Source organism: Chiloscyllium punctatum, chromosome 11 (genome assembly GCF_047496795.1).
Source record: "Chiloscyllium punctatum isolate Juve2018m chromosome 11, sChiPun1.3, whole genome shotgun sequence".
Taxonomy (NCBI): domain Eukaryota; kingdom Metazoa; phylum Chordata; class Chondrichthyes; order Orectolobiformes; family Hemiscylliidae; genus Chiloscyllium; species Chiloscyllium punctatum.
In genome coordinates this window covers 76,254,520-76,272,284 of record NC_092749.1, presented here as the reverse complement: position 1 = coordinate 76,272,284, position 17,765 = coordinate 76,254,520, and the positions used below count along the sequence as shown (strand labels likewise).

Here is a 17,765-nt window from a genome sequence, read left to right as displayed (position 1 = left end):
TTACCTACAACCGAAGTCAGATTCACAGGTCAACAGTTCCCCAGTCTCTTCTTACAATGTTTCTTAAACAAAGGTACAACATTAGCCACCCTCCAGCCATCAGCACCTCACTCGTAGTTATAGATGGTGTAAATATTTCTGCAAGGGTCCTCTTAAATTCCTCCCTGACTTCACTTAACGTTCTTGGATGTGTTAGATTAGGTGCTGGAGATTTATGGAACATAGAACAGTGCAGGTCCTTCGGCTCTCAATGTGGTACTGGCCTTTTACCCTACTCGAAGTTCAGAGTAACTACATATCCTTTATTGTATTATCTTCCATGTGCCTATCAAAGAGTCGCTTAAATGTCCCTAATGTATCTGACTCTATGACCACTGCTGGCAGTGCATTCTTTACACATCACTCCCTGTGTAAAGGACCTACCTCTGACGTCTTCCCATTATCTTCCTCCAATTACCTTAAAATTATGGCCCCTCATATTTTTGCCATGGGAATAAGTCTCTGGCTATCCATTCCATTTATGCCTCTCAACATCATGTACATCTCTATCAAGTCACCTCTCATCCTTCTTCGTTTTAATGAGAAATGCTGTAGCTCACTTAACCTTTCTTCACAAGACATGCCCTCCAGTCCAGGCAGCATCCTGGTAAACCTCCTCTGCACCCTCTATAAAGCCTCCACATCTTTCCAATAATGAGGCAACCAAAACTGAACACAATATTCCAAGTGTGCTCTAACACGGCTCTACAGAGAAGCAGCATAACCTTGCAGCTCTTGAACTCAATCCCCCTGCTAATGAAATCTAACACACCATACGCCTTGTTGATAATCCTATCAACTTGGGTGGCAACTTTGAGGGACCTTTAGACATGGACCCCAAGATCCCTTTGTTCATCCACACTGCCTTTAACCCTGTATTCTGCATTCAAATTTGACCTTCCAAAGTGAATCATTTCACACTTTTCCAGGTTGAGCTCCATCTGCCACTTCTCAGCCCAGCTCTACATCCTGTCAAAGTCCCATTGCAACCTACAACAGCCCTCCACACCATCCACAAGTCCACCAAACTTCAGCAAATTTACTAACCCAACCTCCACTTGCTCATCTAAGTCATTTATAAATATCATAAAGAGCAGTGGTTCCAGAACTGATCCCTGAGGAATACCACTGGCCATCGAACTCCAGGCTGAATACTTTCCACCACCCTCTGTCTATGTACCAGCCAATTCTATATCCAGACAGCCAAATTTCATTGTATCCCATGCCTCCTTACTTTATGAATGAGCCTACCATGGGGAACCTTATCAAATGCCTTGCTAAAATCCATGTACACCACATCTACTGCTCTACCTTCATCAATGTGTTTTGTCACATCCTTAAAGAATTCAATAAGATTTGTGAGGCATGACCTGCCTCTCACAAAGCCATGCTGACTACCTCAAATCAAACTATGGTTTTCAAAGTAATCATAAATCCTTTAAAAGGAGAGAAAAGAGCTGATGTTTCAAGTCTAACTGACCCTTTGTCAAAGCTAAAAAAAATGGGAGAAATAGGGAGGTATTTATACGAGGCTGAGAGAAGGGGAGTCATAGCTCCAGAAGCAAAGCAAAGGTAGCAATAAAGAGGTGATAATGACAGTGCATAGACAGAGATTATAGGGAGATTAGGAGCTGTGAATGACCAAGGCTGAAGCCAGTGCTATGTGACAAAATATGAGGGGAGGGGGGGGGGGGGGGGGGGGGGGAGAAAGAGGTGGGGGGAGAGGCAGGGTGAAGGGAGGAAGCAGACGCAAAATGGAAAACAGAGGAGAAGGGTAGCAAAGGGGGAAGAGGAGAGAAAAAGATGATGAGAGTGTGGGGAGTGAGAGTAAGAGAGACATTCAAGAAATAAGAGGTACAGAACAGTGAAAAAAAATTTTAAAAAGATAAATAAAATGAATGAAATAAAATTATCTGAAGTTGTTGAATTCAATGTTGAGACCGGCCTATTTGGTCTATTGCATTCATTACTCCCAATGTGGTCTCCTCTATATCGGAGAGACAAAGTGTTGACTGGGTGATCGCTTTGCTGAGCACCTTCGGTCCATATGCAATCAGGTCCCAGACCTTCCTGTGGCTTGCCACTTCAACACAATCCTGTTCCCATGCCCACATGTGTCCTTGGCCTGCTGCAATGTTCCAGTGAAGCTCAACACAAACTGGAGGAACAGCATCTCATCTTCCGACTAGGCACATTACAGCCTGCCGGTCTCAACATTGAATTCAAAAACTTCAGATAATTTTATTACATTCATTTTATTTTTTTATATATATTTTTCCCACTGTTCTGTACCTCTTATTTCTTGATGGTCTCTCTTTCTTTCACTCCCCACTCTCTCATCATCTTTTTCTCTCCTCTTCCCCCTTTGCTCCCCTTCTCCCCTGTTTTCCATTTTGCCTCTGCTTCATCCCTCCCCCATCCCCCATATTTTGTCACAAAGGCTTCAGCCTTGGTCATTCACAGCTCCTAATCTCCCTATAATCTCTCTATACACTATCATTATCACCTCTTTATTGTCACTTTTGCTTCTGGAGCCATGACTCACCTTCTCTCAGCCTTGCATAAATACCTCCCTATTTCTCCCCTTATTTTTAAGCTTTGACAAAGGGTCAGTTAGACTCAAAACATCAGCTCTTTTCTCTCCTTACAGATGCTGCCAGACCTGCTGAGATTTTCCAGCATTTTCTCTTTTGGTTTCAGATTCCAGCATCCACAGTAATTTGCTTTTAATAGTAAATCTTGTCTCTTCAAATGTTTGCCCACCATAGATGTAAAACTGACTGGTCTGTAATTCACAGGATTATCCCTGTTCCTTTTCCTGAAAAAGGGCCAATCATCTGACACTACTCCAGTGGACAATGTAGTTATCCACCTTTATATTCTGTAAGAGCTCCCGAACATCCTCTTCTGTAATGTGAAATGTTTTTAAAACATCATAGTTTATTTCTCCTCATTCAGTTTCTTTCATCAAAATGGAAATTTTGCTATGACCTTTCTGGCCATTGTCATAGATACAATAATGATAATGGGGTTAAGTTGAGTACTCTTGCACAAGCTGCACATATTCTTGTCTTCTCCTCAATTTCGAAGTTAAGCCCTACTCACCGGAATGTCTTTTAGCTACCATCTCTGCTGTTAATAATATGGCCTAAACATTCAATGGAACCTTTTTATTAAATTCATGTCTTTTCTCACTCTTAAGCTGTAACCTTCAAGTCTTTGCAGAGTAGTATCTAAATTGTGCAGATGCGCTTTTTCATTTATCCTCATGACTAAAATATCATCTAGGTAATACTGGACTGCATCTAGTCTACTTAAAATCTGATCCATGGCATTTTGTATTTGAATAGTCCTTTATATGTGAAAGGGGCCAGTTAGCTCAGATGGCTGGACAGCTGGTTTGCAATGCAGTGTGATAGCAACAGCATGGGTTCTGTTCCCACATTGGCTGAGGTTACCACAAAGGATTCTCCTCAACCTCTCCCCTTGCCAGATGTGCAATGAATCTCAGGTTAAACTGCACCAGTCATCTCTCTAAGAGCAGCTTTATAATCCTCTGGACTATGGCAATTTGAATTATTTTGTTTCTTTGCTTGATATAATCAAGTATTTCAATGATTCAGGAGATACTTTCATCTGGAAATGTGTTAGGCTTAGATTAATTTTATTGAAAAGCTGACCTCCAGCTGGTCCAGTAAATAGGGTCATCATCGGTAAAGGCAATGGACACGACTCGTCACACAGAACCAGATCTTCGTGACCTTAAGATCACCAAAGATACATACCGATCCATTTTTTTTCAATCACCAATATGAAATGGGTGACCCAATCACTCATTTATGGGTTCGAGGACTCTCATCTTGTCCAGCCTCTCTAATTCTGATTTGACCTTTGGTCTGATTACTTAAGGTACTGACCTAGCCAAGCAATATTTTGCTGGATTCTCATCCTTGATTTTCAAATTTATGGTATTGTTTTCATGTTCTCAGATCCCCACTGAAAACAATAACATGTTTCTTTAGAATTTATGATAGATCAGTCTCAGGAACTGACAAGCAATTTACTTCAACCTAGTGGAGTTTGATTTTCTCCAACCACATTCTTCCCAATAAAGGTGGAAAATTTCCTTTGACAATACGTAAAGGTAATCTTCAGACTTTAAATGACTTCTTTCTTTAAGTCTTCAACTGAACATACACATTGATACAGCTCCTGAAAAAGGCACTACTTCACTTGTGTACGTTCTTTGTACAATTACTGAGGGTTGCAACGCAATGTGATTTAGCTGCTTCTAATACACACTTCTAGGTATCAATGAAACTGTACACTTTTTTCCCCTCAGTTTCTGCATACAGCTTCTTTACACCAACAACTTGCTGCTTATGATACATTTAGTCACACTGATGGCAATTTTGACTTTGCATTGGTGCTTGTCTCTCAGCCACCATTTTGTGAACTCTCAGACTTGACAGCTAGTTCATTCAAGACTGCTATTTCCAGTGCTTTCTTTAAGTTAAGGTTCCTTTCTGTCAGCAGTCTCTTCTGGATTGCTTCACATCACAAACCACATATCAGCCTGTCTCTGAGAGCACCAATAAAGTTGTCTCCAAATCTGCAGAATTCTGCTAACTTCTCTAAAAGTGCTAAAAACTCGGAGATAGATACACCAACATGTTAGTTGAATTGGTGGAATCTGAACCCCAGAAATCACAAATGGTTTTGGTGAAAAATCATTCTGTAGGATCCATACTACTTCTTCCAATGTTTTGGAACCTGGCTTGTCTAGCTGTACCAGACCCTCCAGCAATACTCAGGAGCTCATGGACAACTAAATCTGCTTCACTTAAGAGTTTGAACATAATAATGTCATCTCCCACTGTAGGAGTTCAGCACTATGTGTTTTCATCAAATTTTCCCGCTTGTTTTTTTAAAAATAGGAAGGACGTGCATAACACAATATACTATGAAAATTTGGCCACTACCTCGCTTCTTCCTGTTCAAAACAAGGCATTCCTGAGGCTGCCTGTTTTTTTCCAGAGTCTATAACCCGAGCTGAAGAGATTTCCCTCCATGTAGGGTACTCATTACTCAAAGTTCCTTCAGGATTGAGCACATGGTGAAGTTTATCTGCATGATTCTCCTCATCCCTGCTGTTTTTTTTTCTTTCCTTGCTCGCTATACTTGCTTCGATGCAGCAAATACATCCTTTAATTTTTTTTTAAATCAATGAATCAATGGATTGACACAGTGAATCTCAAAGCAGTTTTTATTCTCTGTGCCATTTTCCTTCTTGTGTTAAGTAAAGGTGGTACAGAGGAGGCATGGAGGTGCTATTTTTCAGTTGATATGTTATACTGAGCTCCTTTTTGCCTATTTGGGTGGATGTAAAAGAATACCATGGTACATTATTTTTTGAGTACGGAAATCCTCCCTGGTGTCCTAGCCAATACTTGTCTCTAAATCATCACCACAAAAATCAAATAATTTTGTCATTAACAAGTTACTGTTTTATTCATAATGATTTGTAGCATAAGGGTGTTGTCTATTGGGCCTACTCAAACAAAACATAGTTCTGAAGAGGAGTCATATTGCAGTTGAAAATTAACTCAGTTTCTGGTTACATAGATTCTGCCAAGCCTGAGCTTCTCCAGCACTTCTGTTTTTGTTTCAAAACAAAACAACAAGAGTGTGAAGCTCCCCTTAAGAAATAAAGGCTGGCTTAAAGTAAGGTTGGCTAGTTTAAAGTGAGCTTGCGTCAGATAAACGTGGGCCACCTGCCTGATGCTCAGTAGCTTGATTAGTGCTGTGATGTGCACTCTGGTCATAAGACCATAAGACATAGGAGTGGAAGTAAGGCCATTCGGCCCATCAAGTCCACTCCGCCATTCAATCATGGCTGCTGGGCACTTCAACTCCACTTACCCGCACTCTCCCCGTAGCCCTTAATTCCTCCAGACAACAAGAATCTATCAATCTCTGCCTTGAAGACATTTAGCGTCCCGGCCTCCACTGCACTCTGCGGCAATTAATTCCACAGGCCCACCACTCTCTGGCTGAAGAAATGTCTCCGCATTTCTGTTCTGAATTTACCCCCACTAATTCTAAGGCTGTGTCCACGGGTCCTAGTCTCCACACCTAACGGAAACAATTTCCTAGCATCCACCTTTTCCAAGCCATGTATTATCTTGTACGTCTCTATTAAGTCTCCCCTTAATCTTCTAAACTCCAATGAATACAATCCCAAGATCCTCAGCAGTTCCTCATATGTTAGGCCTACTATTCCAGGGATCATCCGTGTGAATCTCTGCTGGACACGTTCCAGTGCCAGTATGTCCTTCCTGAGGTGTGGGGACCAAAACTCGACACAGTACTCCAAATGGGGCCTAAACAGAGCCTTATAAAGACTCAGTAGCACAATGGTGTTTTTATATTCCAACCCTCTTGAGATAAGTGACAACATCACATTCGCTTTCTTAATCACAGATTCAACCTGCATGTTGACCTTTAGAGAATCCTCGACTAGCACTCCCAGATCCCTTTGTACTTTGGCTTTACAAATTTTCTCACCGTTTAGAAAGTAGTCTGTGCTTTTATTCTTTTTGCCAAAGTGCAAGACCTCGCACTTGTTCACATTGAATTCCATCAGCCATTTCCTGGACCACTCTCCCAAACTGTCTAGATCCTTCTGCAGCCTCCCCACTTCCTCAGTACTACCTGCCTGTCCACCTATCTTCGTATCATCGGCAAACTTCGCTAGAATGCCCCCAGTCCCTTCATCCAGATCATTAATATATAATGCGAACAGCTGTGGCCCCAACACTGAACCCTGTGGGACACCGCTCGTCACCGGCTGCCATTCTGAAAAAGAACCTTTTATCCCAACTCTCTGCCTTCTGTCAGACAGCCAATCCTCAATCCATCCCAGTAGCTCACCTCGAACACTATGGGCCCCCACCTTGCTCAGCAGCCCCCCGTGTGGCACCTTATCAAAGGCCTTTTGGAATTCTACATAGACCACATCCACTGGGTTTCCCTGGTCTAATCTACTTGTCACCACTTCAAAGAATACCAACAGGTTTGTCAGGCATGACCTCCCCTTACTAAATCCATGTTGACTTGTTCTAATCAGACTCTGCTCTTCTCAGAATTTAGAAACCTCATCCTTAATAATGGATTCTAGAATTTTACCAACAACCGAGGTTAGGCTAATTGGCCTATAATTTTCCATCTTTTGTTTTGATCCTTTCTTGAACAATGGGGTTACAACCGCGATCTTCCAATCATCCGGGACTTTCCGTGACTCCAGTGACTCTTGAAAGATCTCAACCAATGCCTCCGCTATTTCCTCAGCCACCTCTCTCAGAACTCTAGGATGTATCCCATCGGGGCCAGGAGATTTATCAATTTTAAGACTTTTTAGCTTTTCTAGCACTACCTCTTTTGTAATGACAACCATACTCAACTCAGCCTCCTGACTCCCTTTAATTGTTGGGATATTACTCCTGTCTTCCACTGTGAAAACTGACGCAAAGTACTTGTTAAGTTCTCCTGCTATTTCCTTATCTCCCATCACTAGGCTTCCAGCATCAGTTTGAAGTGGCCCAATGTCTACTTTTGTCTGTCGTTTGTTTCTTATGTATTGAAAGAAACTTTTACTATCGTTTCTAATATTACTGGCTAGCCTACCTTCATATTTGATCCTCTCCTTTCTTATAGCCTTCCCAATCTTCTGATTTCCCACTGCTCTTGGCCACTTTATAGGATCTCTCTTTTTCTTTAATACATTTCCTGACTTCCTTTGTCAGCCATGGCTGTCCAATCCCTCCCTGGATAATCTTTCTTTTCTTGGGGATGAACCTCTGTACAGTGTCCTTAATTATACCCACAAACTCCTACCATTTTTGCTCTACTGTCTTCCCCACAAGCCTCTGCTTCCAGTCTATTTTTGTCAGTTCCGCTCTCATGCCCTCATAATTACCTTTATTTAACTGTAACACCATTACATCCGATTTTGCCTTCTCCCTTTCAAACTGCAGACTGAACTCTACCACATTATGATCGCTGCTTCCTAAGGGTTCCCTTATTTTAAGATCTTTTATAAAGTCTGGTTCATTGCAAAGCACTAGGTCCAGAATAGCCTGCTCCCTTGTGGGCTCCATGACAAGCTGTTCCAAAAAGCCATCCTATAAGCATTCCATGAATTCCCTCTCTTTGGATCCACTGGCAACATTATTTACCCAGTCCACCTGCATATTGAAGTCTCCCATGATCACCGTGACCTTGCCTTTCTGACGTGCCTTCTCTATTTCCCGGTACATGTTGTGTGCCTGCTCCTGACCACTGTTAGGAGGTCTGTACACAACTCCAATTATGGTTTTTTTGCCTTTGTGGTTCCTCAATTCCACCCACACAGACTCCACATCATCTGATGCTATGTCATTCAGTGCCATACATTTAATATTGTTCTTCACTAACAAGGCAACCCCACCCCCTCTGCCGACCTCCCTGTCTTTTCGATAAGTTGAAAATCCTTGGAGGTTTAACTGCAGTCCTGACCCCCCTGTAACCAAGTCTCTGTGATGCCTACCACATCATAATCATTCACTATGATCTGTGCCATCTGCTTTGTTATGAATGCTACGCGCATTCAGGTAAAGCACCTTAATGCTAACTTTCTTATGATAAGAGATATTGGAAGTCATATGATGTCCTAAGTTATCCTTGCTTTTTTCTGCATTCCCAGTCTGCCTCAATTTTAAATCTGCCTGGACACATGCTATCCTGCTGCTTGTCTTTCCATTTAACGCCATACTCCCTGTTGCTTTCACTTTCCCTTCCCCCCAACTCAGAAGTTTAAAGTCCTACTGACCACCCTATTTATCCTCTTCGCTAGAACATTGGTACCTGATCAGTTCAGGTGCAGACCATCCCAACGGTACAGATCCCCCCTGTTCCAAAACTGATGCCAATGCCCCATGAAGTGGAATCCCTCTTTCCCACACCAATCCCTTAGCCACGTGTTTACTTGCCTAATTTTCTTGTCCCTATGCCAATTGGCACGTGGCTCGGGCAGTAATCCGGAGATTATGACCCTTGAGGACCTGTGCTTCAATTTCCTGCCTAGTGCCTCGTAATCCCCAAACAGGTCCTCCACCCTAGTCTTGCCTATGTTGTTAGTACCAACGTGGACCACAACAATTGGATCCTCCCCCTCCCGCTCCAATATCCTTTCAAGCCGGTCGGAGATGTCCCGCACCCTGGCACCGGGCAGGCAACACACCATGCGAGAGACTCCCGATCCGGCTTGCAAAGGATACTATCTGTCCCCCTAATTATAGAATCCCCTATAACCACTACTTGTCTATTAACTCCCCATATACATCAACCATGGAGGTCCTGGGCCTCCTTCACCACCGCTCCCTCACCACCAGACGCCTGGAGGAAGAACGCCTCATCTTCCGCCTCGGAACACTTCAACCCCAGGGCATCAATGTGGACTTCAACAGCTTCCTCATTTCCCCTTCCCCCACCTCACCCAGTTCCAAACTTCCAGCTCAGCACTGTCCCCATGACTTGTCCTACCTGCCTATCTTATTTTCCACCTATCCACTCCACCCTCTCTCCCCCCCACCCCCCAACCTATCACCTTCATCCCCTCCCCCACTCACCTTTTGTATTCTATGCTACTTTCTCCCCACCCCCACCCTCCTCTCACTTATCTCTCCACGCTTCTGGCTCTCTGCCTGTATTCCTGATGAAGAGCTTTTGCCCGAAACTTCGATTTTACTGCTCCTCGGATGCTGCCTGAACTGCTGTGCTCTCCCAGTACCACTAATCCAGAATCTGGTTTCTAGCATCTGCAGTCATTGTTTTTACCATATACATCAACAGGCTTGAAACTTACACACTACCTGATCATGACAAAGTGCGTTGGTTCATCATGATCCTCACACAGTTAATGGGCCTTATTCAATTTTTTTCCCCTTTATCTTTCACCAAGAATCAATTGACAGTTTTGGATGAGCGCTACAACCTGGATACATTTCCACTTTTTTCATTATAATCCACTCAACCACCCAGATTCTTCAGTATTCAAAGTTCTAATGGTTGGAATGAAGAGTTTCATAAACATTATATATCTCATAAATGACATGATTAACTTTATCATTCATTTTCTCTAATGCCATCGTTAAAGTTTCTACTTAAAAGCTCCTCGCCTGACATAAAATGTTAGCTAGGTAAAAATGAGCAAGGTAATGTCAGATGAAATCAGTTTATCCAGTCTGAAGAAATATGGCATAAGCACTTCCTCAGGATTTATCACCCAGTTAGTAGGTGAATTGAATAGTTTTCTTTGGCTCCTACTCATCTATCTTTCGCTTTAATATTCCAAAACTTCATTAATAAACACAGTCCTTCAAAAATCTATGATCTATATTATAACCATTTGCCCCTATTTGTGCCTTTTGATCATCTATCTCATTGTGTGTGCCACACCCATTCAGACTGAGTGGCTTACTTTATCTGTTTTATTGCATTTTGCCTTTGCTCCTTGAAGGTGGTTACAAATAAAAGTCAAAAAACATTTGGAGGTACACCATGAGGCCAGAAAGCAACAAAAAGAAACTAAAAGGCAAACAAAATTAAAAGTTAACATTTGTAAATTCTCACTAAAAATTCAAAGCTTGTAATAGTTAATTTTCAGTGCCTTAGAGGTTGATTGATAACCAATATCTACACTGCAGTTAATACAATATCTACACATTCATTGAGAAGGCATTAATTTAGATGATGGATTTAATGATAAACTAATAACTACATTCTGTAAACAAAATGGAATCACAGGGCGAGACTATTTTGTAAGACTAACAAAGTGAGACAATATTTACAGTTAATGATGCGTCAGGTCCTCAGCTGAAGTTGCAACACGATGAGTCTTTTTAACTATTTCTGGCACATAACTTTTACATTTTATACAAAATGAAACAAATCACCCTTGTGCCTTTCCTTACTGCCTGCCCTTTGTGGTGTTTTGCTTCTCCTGTCACTTCTCAGAGTTATTTTCCCAAACGTTGTAGCTTATGCAGTGAAAGCTTTCTAAACTAGTAATAAAGATAATGCAGAAGGCCTTGGAGGACAACCATGAAGACCTTTGATTTTGGAAGGCACATCTCCAGACTATATCATCTCTACATTGGTTATAGCTATCTGGGCTAGTTGTTTCGCAGACACCAGCAACACTACTACTGTGGTAATAGCAGGCTTTGGCCCTCTAGGAGGAGAAGACAGTATGTCTTCCTCCAAGACAATCAATTCTAGCTACACTTCATTACTATTAGTGCATGATTGGAAAACTGAGCACAACATTCGTGCACCATCCTGAAAATTCCTTTTATCACTGGTACCCAAAATCAAGACTTCAGTTGTCTAAACCTTCATGGCAGCATTTTCTGCCTTGTCAAATGCTATTAGATTTGCTCTGAGATGCTCCATAATGGTGAATTCCACAGTTGATCAGGTTAATCACTCATTCTTCATTAGAAAAAAAATGGAGGAGCCCAGTGGTGAGTTTTGAGAAGATTTGTAGCTCAGGTTGAGGTACTGGATGTAGGTTTGCTCACTGAGCTGGAAGGTTCATTTCCAGACGTTTTGTTCCAGACCCAAAGAAACCCAAACATGTAAATAGAAAACAGGATTTATCAGCAGTGTTTCACCTGAGGCCCACTGAAGATGTTACCTAGTAAGTCTGGAAATGAACCTTCCAGCTCAGCAAGCAGACCTACATCCAGAGCAGTGATAGTGCCCCTTCCTCTGCACCCAGAGTTCTGGTTTTGAGTCCCACCTACTTTGGAGCACCTTCAGATGTTTAAAGAGGTTAACTGAAGTAGCTATTGGAAATAAAAATAGACTCTGACTCTGTACGTGATCCCAGCAGCCTGCCTAGAACACTAAGCAGTTCCCAAATACAACCATCAGCATTCTTCTGAAGCCTGCTAATTCAACATGTGCAGCAGAATGATAAATAACTAAGGCTGATCCAACAATCCTCACATTCACTTTCCTGCCTTTTCCATGTAACCCTCAATTCCTTGACTGATCAAGAATCTATCTCTGCCTTAAAAATACAAAAGGAATCTGTCCCCATAGCTCTACATTGGAAGGAGTTCCAAACGCTCAAACCTTTAGGAGAAGAAATTCTTCCTCATCTCAGTCGTAATTTGATGCCCCTTTATTCTGAGACCATGCCCTTTGTTCCCAGACTCTATGATAAAGGGAAACATCCTCTCAGCAGTTACCCTGTCAAGACCCTTAAGGATCCTATGTTTCAATGAGATCACCTCTCATTCTTCTAAACTCCAATGCGTAAGGTCCTAATCTGATTGACCTTAAAATCATAAGACAATCTCTCTGTACTAGAACCATCCTAGTGAAATTCTTTGAATTGCTTCCAATGAAATAATACCTTTAGAGTCCTAGAGATGTAGAGCACAGAAACAAACAAATTGTGGTGGCACAGTGGTTAGCACTGCTGCCTCACAGCGCCAGAGATCCGGGTTCAATTCCCATCTCAGGCGACTGTCTGTGTGGAGTTTGCACATTCTCCACGTGTCTGCGTGGGTTTCCTCTGGGTGCTCCGGTTTCCTCCCACAGTCCAAAAATGTGCAGGTTAGGTGAATTGGCCATGCTAAATTGCCCGTAGTGTTAGGTGAAGGGGTAAATGTAGGGGAATGGGTCTGGGTGGGTTGCGCTTTGGCGGGTACGGCGTGGACTTGTTGGGCCGAAGGGCCTGTTTCCACACTAAGTAATCTAAAAAAAATCTAAAAAAACCCTTCAGTCCAACTCATCCATGCCGACCAGATATCCCAACCCAATCTTGTCCCACCTGCCAGCACCCAGCCGATATCCTTCTAAACCCTTCCTATTCATATACCCATCCAAATGCCTTTTAGATGTTGCAATCGTACTAGCCTCCACCACTTCCTCTGATGGCTCATTCCATACACATACCACCCTCTGCATGAAAAAGTTGCCCCTGAGGTCTTTTTTATATCTTTCCATTCTCGCCCTAAACCTATGCCATCTAGTTCTGGACTCCCCCATCCGAGGGAAAAGACTTTGTCTATTTATCCTATCCATGCCCCTCATGATTTTATAAACTCTATAAAGGTCACCCCTCAGCCTCCAATGCTCCAGGGAAAACAGACCTAGTCTATTCAGCCTCTGCCTATAGCTCAAATCCTCCAACCCTGGCAACATCCTTGTAAATCTTTTCTGAAGCCCTTCAAGTTTCACAACATCCTTCTCACAGGAAGGACACCAGAATTGCACATAATATTCCAACAGTGGCCTAACCAATGCCCTGTACAACCGCAATATGACCTCCCAACTCCTGTACTCAATACTCTGACCGATAAAGGAAAGCATACCAACGCCTTCTTCACTATCCTATCTACCTGAGACTCCATTTTCAAGGAGCTATGAACCTGCACTCCAGGGTCTCTTTGTTCAGCAACACTCCCTAGGAACTTTACCATTAAATGTGTAAGTCCTGCTAAGATTTGCTTTCCCAAAATGCAGCACCTTGCATTTATCGGAATTAAACTCCATCTGCCACTTCTCAGCCCTTTGGCCCATCTGGCCAAGATCCTGTTTTAATCTGAGGTAACCCTCTTTGCTGCCCACTACACCTCCAATTTTGGTGTCATCTGCAAACTTCCTAACTGTACCTCCTATGCTCGCATCCAAATCATTTATGTAAATGACAAAAAGTAGAGGACCCAGCACCGATCCTTGTGGTCACAGGCCTCCAGTCTGAAAAACAACCCTCCACTACCACCCTACGTCTTCCACCTTTGAGCCAGTTCTGTATCCAAATGGGTAGTTCTCCCTGTATTCCATGAGTCTAACCTTGCTAATCAGTCTCCCATGGGGAACCTTGTCGAACGCCTTACTGAAGTCCATATAGATTACATCCACCACTCTGCCCTCATCAATCTTCTTTGTTACTTCTTCAAAAAACTCAATCAAGTTTGTGAGACATGATTTCCCACACACAAAGCCATGTTGACTATCCCTAATCTGTCCTTGCCTTTCCACATATATGTACATCCTGTCCCTCAGGATTCCCACCACCAACATCAGGCTCACTGATCTATAGTCCCCTGGCTTGTCCTTATCACCCTTCTTAAACAGTGGCACCACGTTAGCCAAATGTCCAGTCTTCCGGCACCTCACCTGTGACTATCGATGATACAAATATCTCAGCAAGAGGCCCAGCAATCACTTCTCTAGCTTCCTACAGAGTTCTTGGGTACACCTAATCAGGTCCTGAGGATTTATCCACTCTTATACAAGGGGACCAAAATTGCTCACAATACTCCAGATCAGGCAAACTACCGCATACATCAACCCTTATACCTGTATATTTGTACCAAATAAGCTACCAAATGTGCAAATCCCACCTCTACCTTCGCCTCCCAAAGATGAATAATGTTAGTATCTGAGTTGATAGCTGCAAAAGTCAGATAATGCACCAGCACTGTCATTCTCATCCTCCTCCTGCACTGGCTAAGGAATTTTATCTGATCACAAGTTGCATTGAAGAAGGGACAGGATTAGCTTGTGGACTTGTGTCCACAATTAGTGTCTGCAGCCCAAGAGGGAGAAGAGATGAAAACGATTATGCATATACAACTCTTGCTTGATGTCCGCTTAAATTGCCCATGGCTGCACCATCCGCTCTGTTTTTTCTCCTTTGTGGGCAGTATTGTCTCATCAATGGGGGAGAGGATATTAAATTCTGCTGCTCCCAATGGCAATCTTGTTTTGCTTTATGTATCAATTCCTACTCAAATGGGAGTGCATTAGTGAGAATGCTAGGAATTGTTTGGGAAATGTAACTGTCAAGATTGAATAGCTGTCAATGTGATGCATAAATGTTTGAAATAATGCAGAACTTGAGGGTGAGGTGAAAAATATTAATTTTTAGCATTATTCTAATTGAAATGGATTTCAACTTGGTGTGAATAGGGGTACTGCAAATTTTGCAAAAGTTCTAATTCAAATTATCAAATCCAATGATCAAAAATCATCAAATGAAGCTGCTACCTATGCTCCGTATTTTAGTTTATTCTGCAGAGCATTCCTTGTCTAGAACATGTAAAACTAAATTAGTACTATAAATTACCTGTATTCCAGGCTGCTCCCAAAATAATGGGACTGAACCTCGTATCTGGACAAAGGAAGACACTGCATCATCCAAGTAAATTACCTGCAAAACAGAAAAGAATGAGAAGCTCAGATTAAAATGGAAAAAAACATACCTTTGTTTTTGAAATGAATGTTAGACATCTATCCCAATTTCAATACGCTTAACATTTTGAGCTAATAGTTTATAGAATGCATTGAGGGGTGCTGTGAGAACAGTGGGGAGGACAGGGTAGTAGCAATCATTCACAGCTTACATTCTTTTCTTACAGGTCAGGCAGGTACCCTGCTTCTCCCAACTTCACGTTCATTCAAGTATGGGAGGGCTTTCTTCTTGGGTGGTGTTTTTGATTATGAGAATTCAATATATGCCAAAAGAGCTGAAGAATTTAAGAACTGGTAAATGTCTGAATAGTTTAATCATTTCTCCTAATGTTTAAGACATGGTCTCTGCTGCTAGTGTAACAACCTGAATAAATAATGCAGGTTCACTTTACAGGCCGAATTGCAGCTGAATTTCTAAGTTCAAATTTCTACCATATCCATCTCAAACTGCATTTCATTTCAGATCGGATCTCTGTTTAATCTACAAGTTTAGGATTCACTCCAGGTTCATCTGAATCTTTAAAAAAATGGACATGTGATTCACTCCTGCTTGCTCTCTGATGTTTTGTCTCATTTTCATTAAGGTATGTGAGCAATCACAGGAATCTCTGAGCAAAACAGTTTGAAGCCATTACTTCATACCTTTATACCAGCTTCAGGAGCTGTCTCTAAACAAAATGGGACAGGGCAACAAGTAAAACCAAAATACTGCAGATGCTGTAAATCAGAAACAAAAACAGAAATTGCTGGAAAAGCTCAATGTTTCTCACACTATCAGAATGAAGGGTCACTGGATCTGAAACGTTAACTCAGATTTCTCTCCATGGATGCTGTCAGACATACTGAGCTTTTCCAGCATTTTCTACTAAATTCACAATTATTGTTTCACCAGTTGTTTTCACTAGTTAACCAAAGAAAAAGCTATTGTAGTAAAGGTAGATACAATATTCAGTTGGTATTACTTATCAGCTTGCACTTCATTATAATTGCATAAAAAATGAACAAATAACCTCTCCTGCTGATAAATTCACACCATTCTTAGGTAAAGGAATTTTGTAAATCACTACTTTTGTGCACTCATGCTATTGATCATATCACACCTCTTAGCTTGTTTGTTTGGCTATACCAAATTAAACAGTTCTTTGAAATCAACCCAGAATTTAGTTTTGTGTGCAGCAGAATGCAATTCTGGGGTTGGATTTTGTTACATGACACTTAAGGCTATTGAGTTGAACATCTCCATGCTGATATTTAGGCTACACGTGAACACAAGAACATGAGCTAGAAGTCATGAAAGTGTGACAATACTATGGTTTTAAGAAATGTATTTTGTCAGAGTTTTATATAAATGAGGAAGGATTGGGACAGAGGCACTGAGCAGTCTATTCCAAAGTCACTAAAGTAAACAGCTTGTGAGGCTGTAGGGCTTTTTTTGAAGTTGGAACAATAGAAGTAACCTGAATGATTGGGGAGAAAGTGAGGACTGCAGATGCTGTAGATCAGAGCTGAAAATGCATTGCTGGAAAAGCACAGCAGGTCAGGCAGCATCCAAGGAACAGGAGAATCGACTTTTCGGGCATGAGCCCTTCTTCAGGAATGAGGAAAGTGTGTCCAGCAGGCTAAGATAAAAGGTAGGGAGGAGGGACTTGGGGGAGGGCCGTTGGAAATGTGATAGGTGGAAGGAGGTCAAGGTGAGGGTGATAGGCCGGAGTGGGGTGGGGGCGGAGAGGTCAGGAAGAAGATTGCAGGTTAGGAAGGCGGTGCTGAGTTCGAGGGATTTGACTGAGACGAGGTGGGGGGAGGGGAAATGAGGAAACTGGAGAAATCGGAGTTCATCCCTTGTAGTTGGAGGGTTCCTAGGCGGAAGATGAGGCGCTCTTCCTCCAGCCGTCGTGTTGCTATGGTCTGGCGATGGAGGAATCCAAGGACCTGCATGTCCTTGGTGGAGTGGGAGGGGGAGTTGAAGTGTTGAGCCAAGGGGTGGTTGGGTTGGTTGGTCCGGGTGTCCCAGAGGTGTTCTCTGAAACGTTCCGCAAGTTCCCAGAGGAATGATTGGGGTCAAGTTCCCTCAGAGCCAGGACATTTAGTTTTAGTTTTTCAGTAGCAGTTGATGCTGGGGTCTTTAAGCTAGACGTGGAAGCATTTTTTTCTCTCTATTACAGCTAAAAGTTGGGAGTTCTCTTCCTGCTGTTAGAATTGCATGTTCAACAATCTATTTTATTGAATTTGCCTTTAGAAAGGTACGTTACTTTTTTACTTAAACAATTATCCTGTTAAGTTTTTCAATAGAGCTAAGTTATTCCAATTTCTTCCTTCTTTTGTTATCTTTTAACTATAGTGTAAGAATCAAGGATGTTTTGCTTCAAGACTGGTGGTTTGACCAATTAGATTTCATCTGGAATGCCTGTAAATTA

The 17,765-nt window shown here is 42.1% G+C and overlaps 1 protein-coding gene across 1 annotated transcript in view; it reads right to left on the bottom strand.

Annotated features, from left to right (window-relative positions):
- Positions 1 to 17,765, bottom strand: part of LOC140483114 (synaptojanin-2-like) — a 240,889-nt gene that overhangs the window by 148,423 nt on the left and 74,701 nt on the right. Inside the window, exon 5 of the mRNA XM_072581079.1 lies at positions 15,227 to 15,310. Coding sequence (XP_072437180.1) covers positions 15,227 to 15,310 — 84 coding nt within the window. The remainder of the gene's footprint in view (positions 1 to 15,226; positions 15,311 to 17,765) is intronic.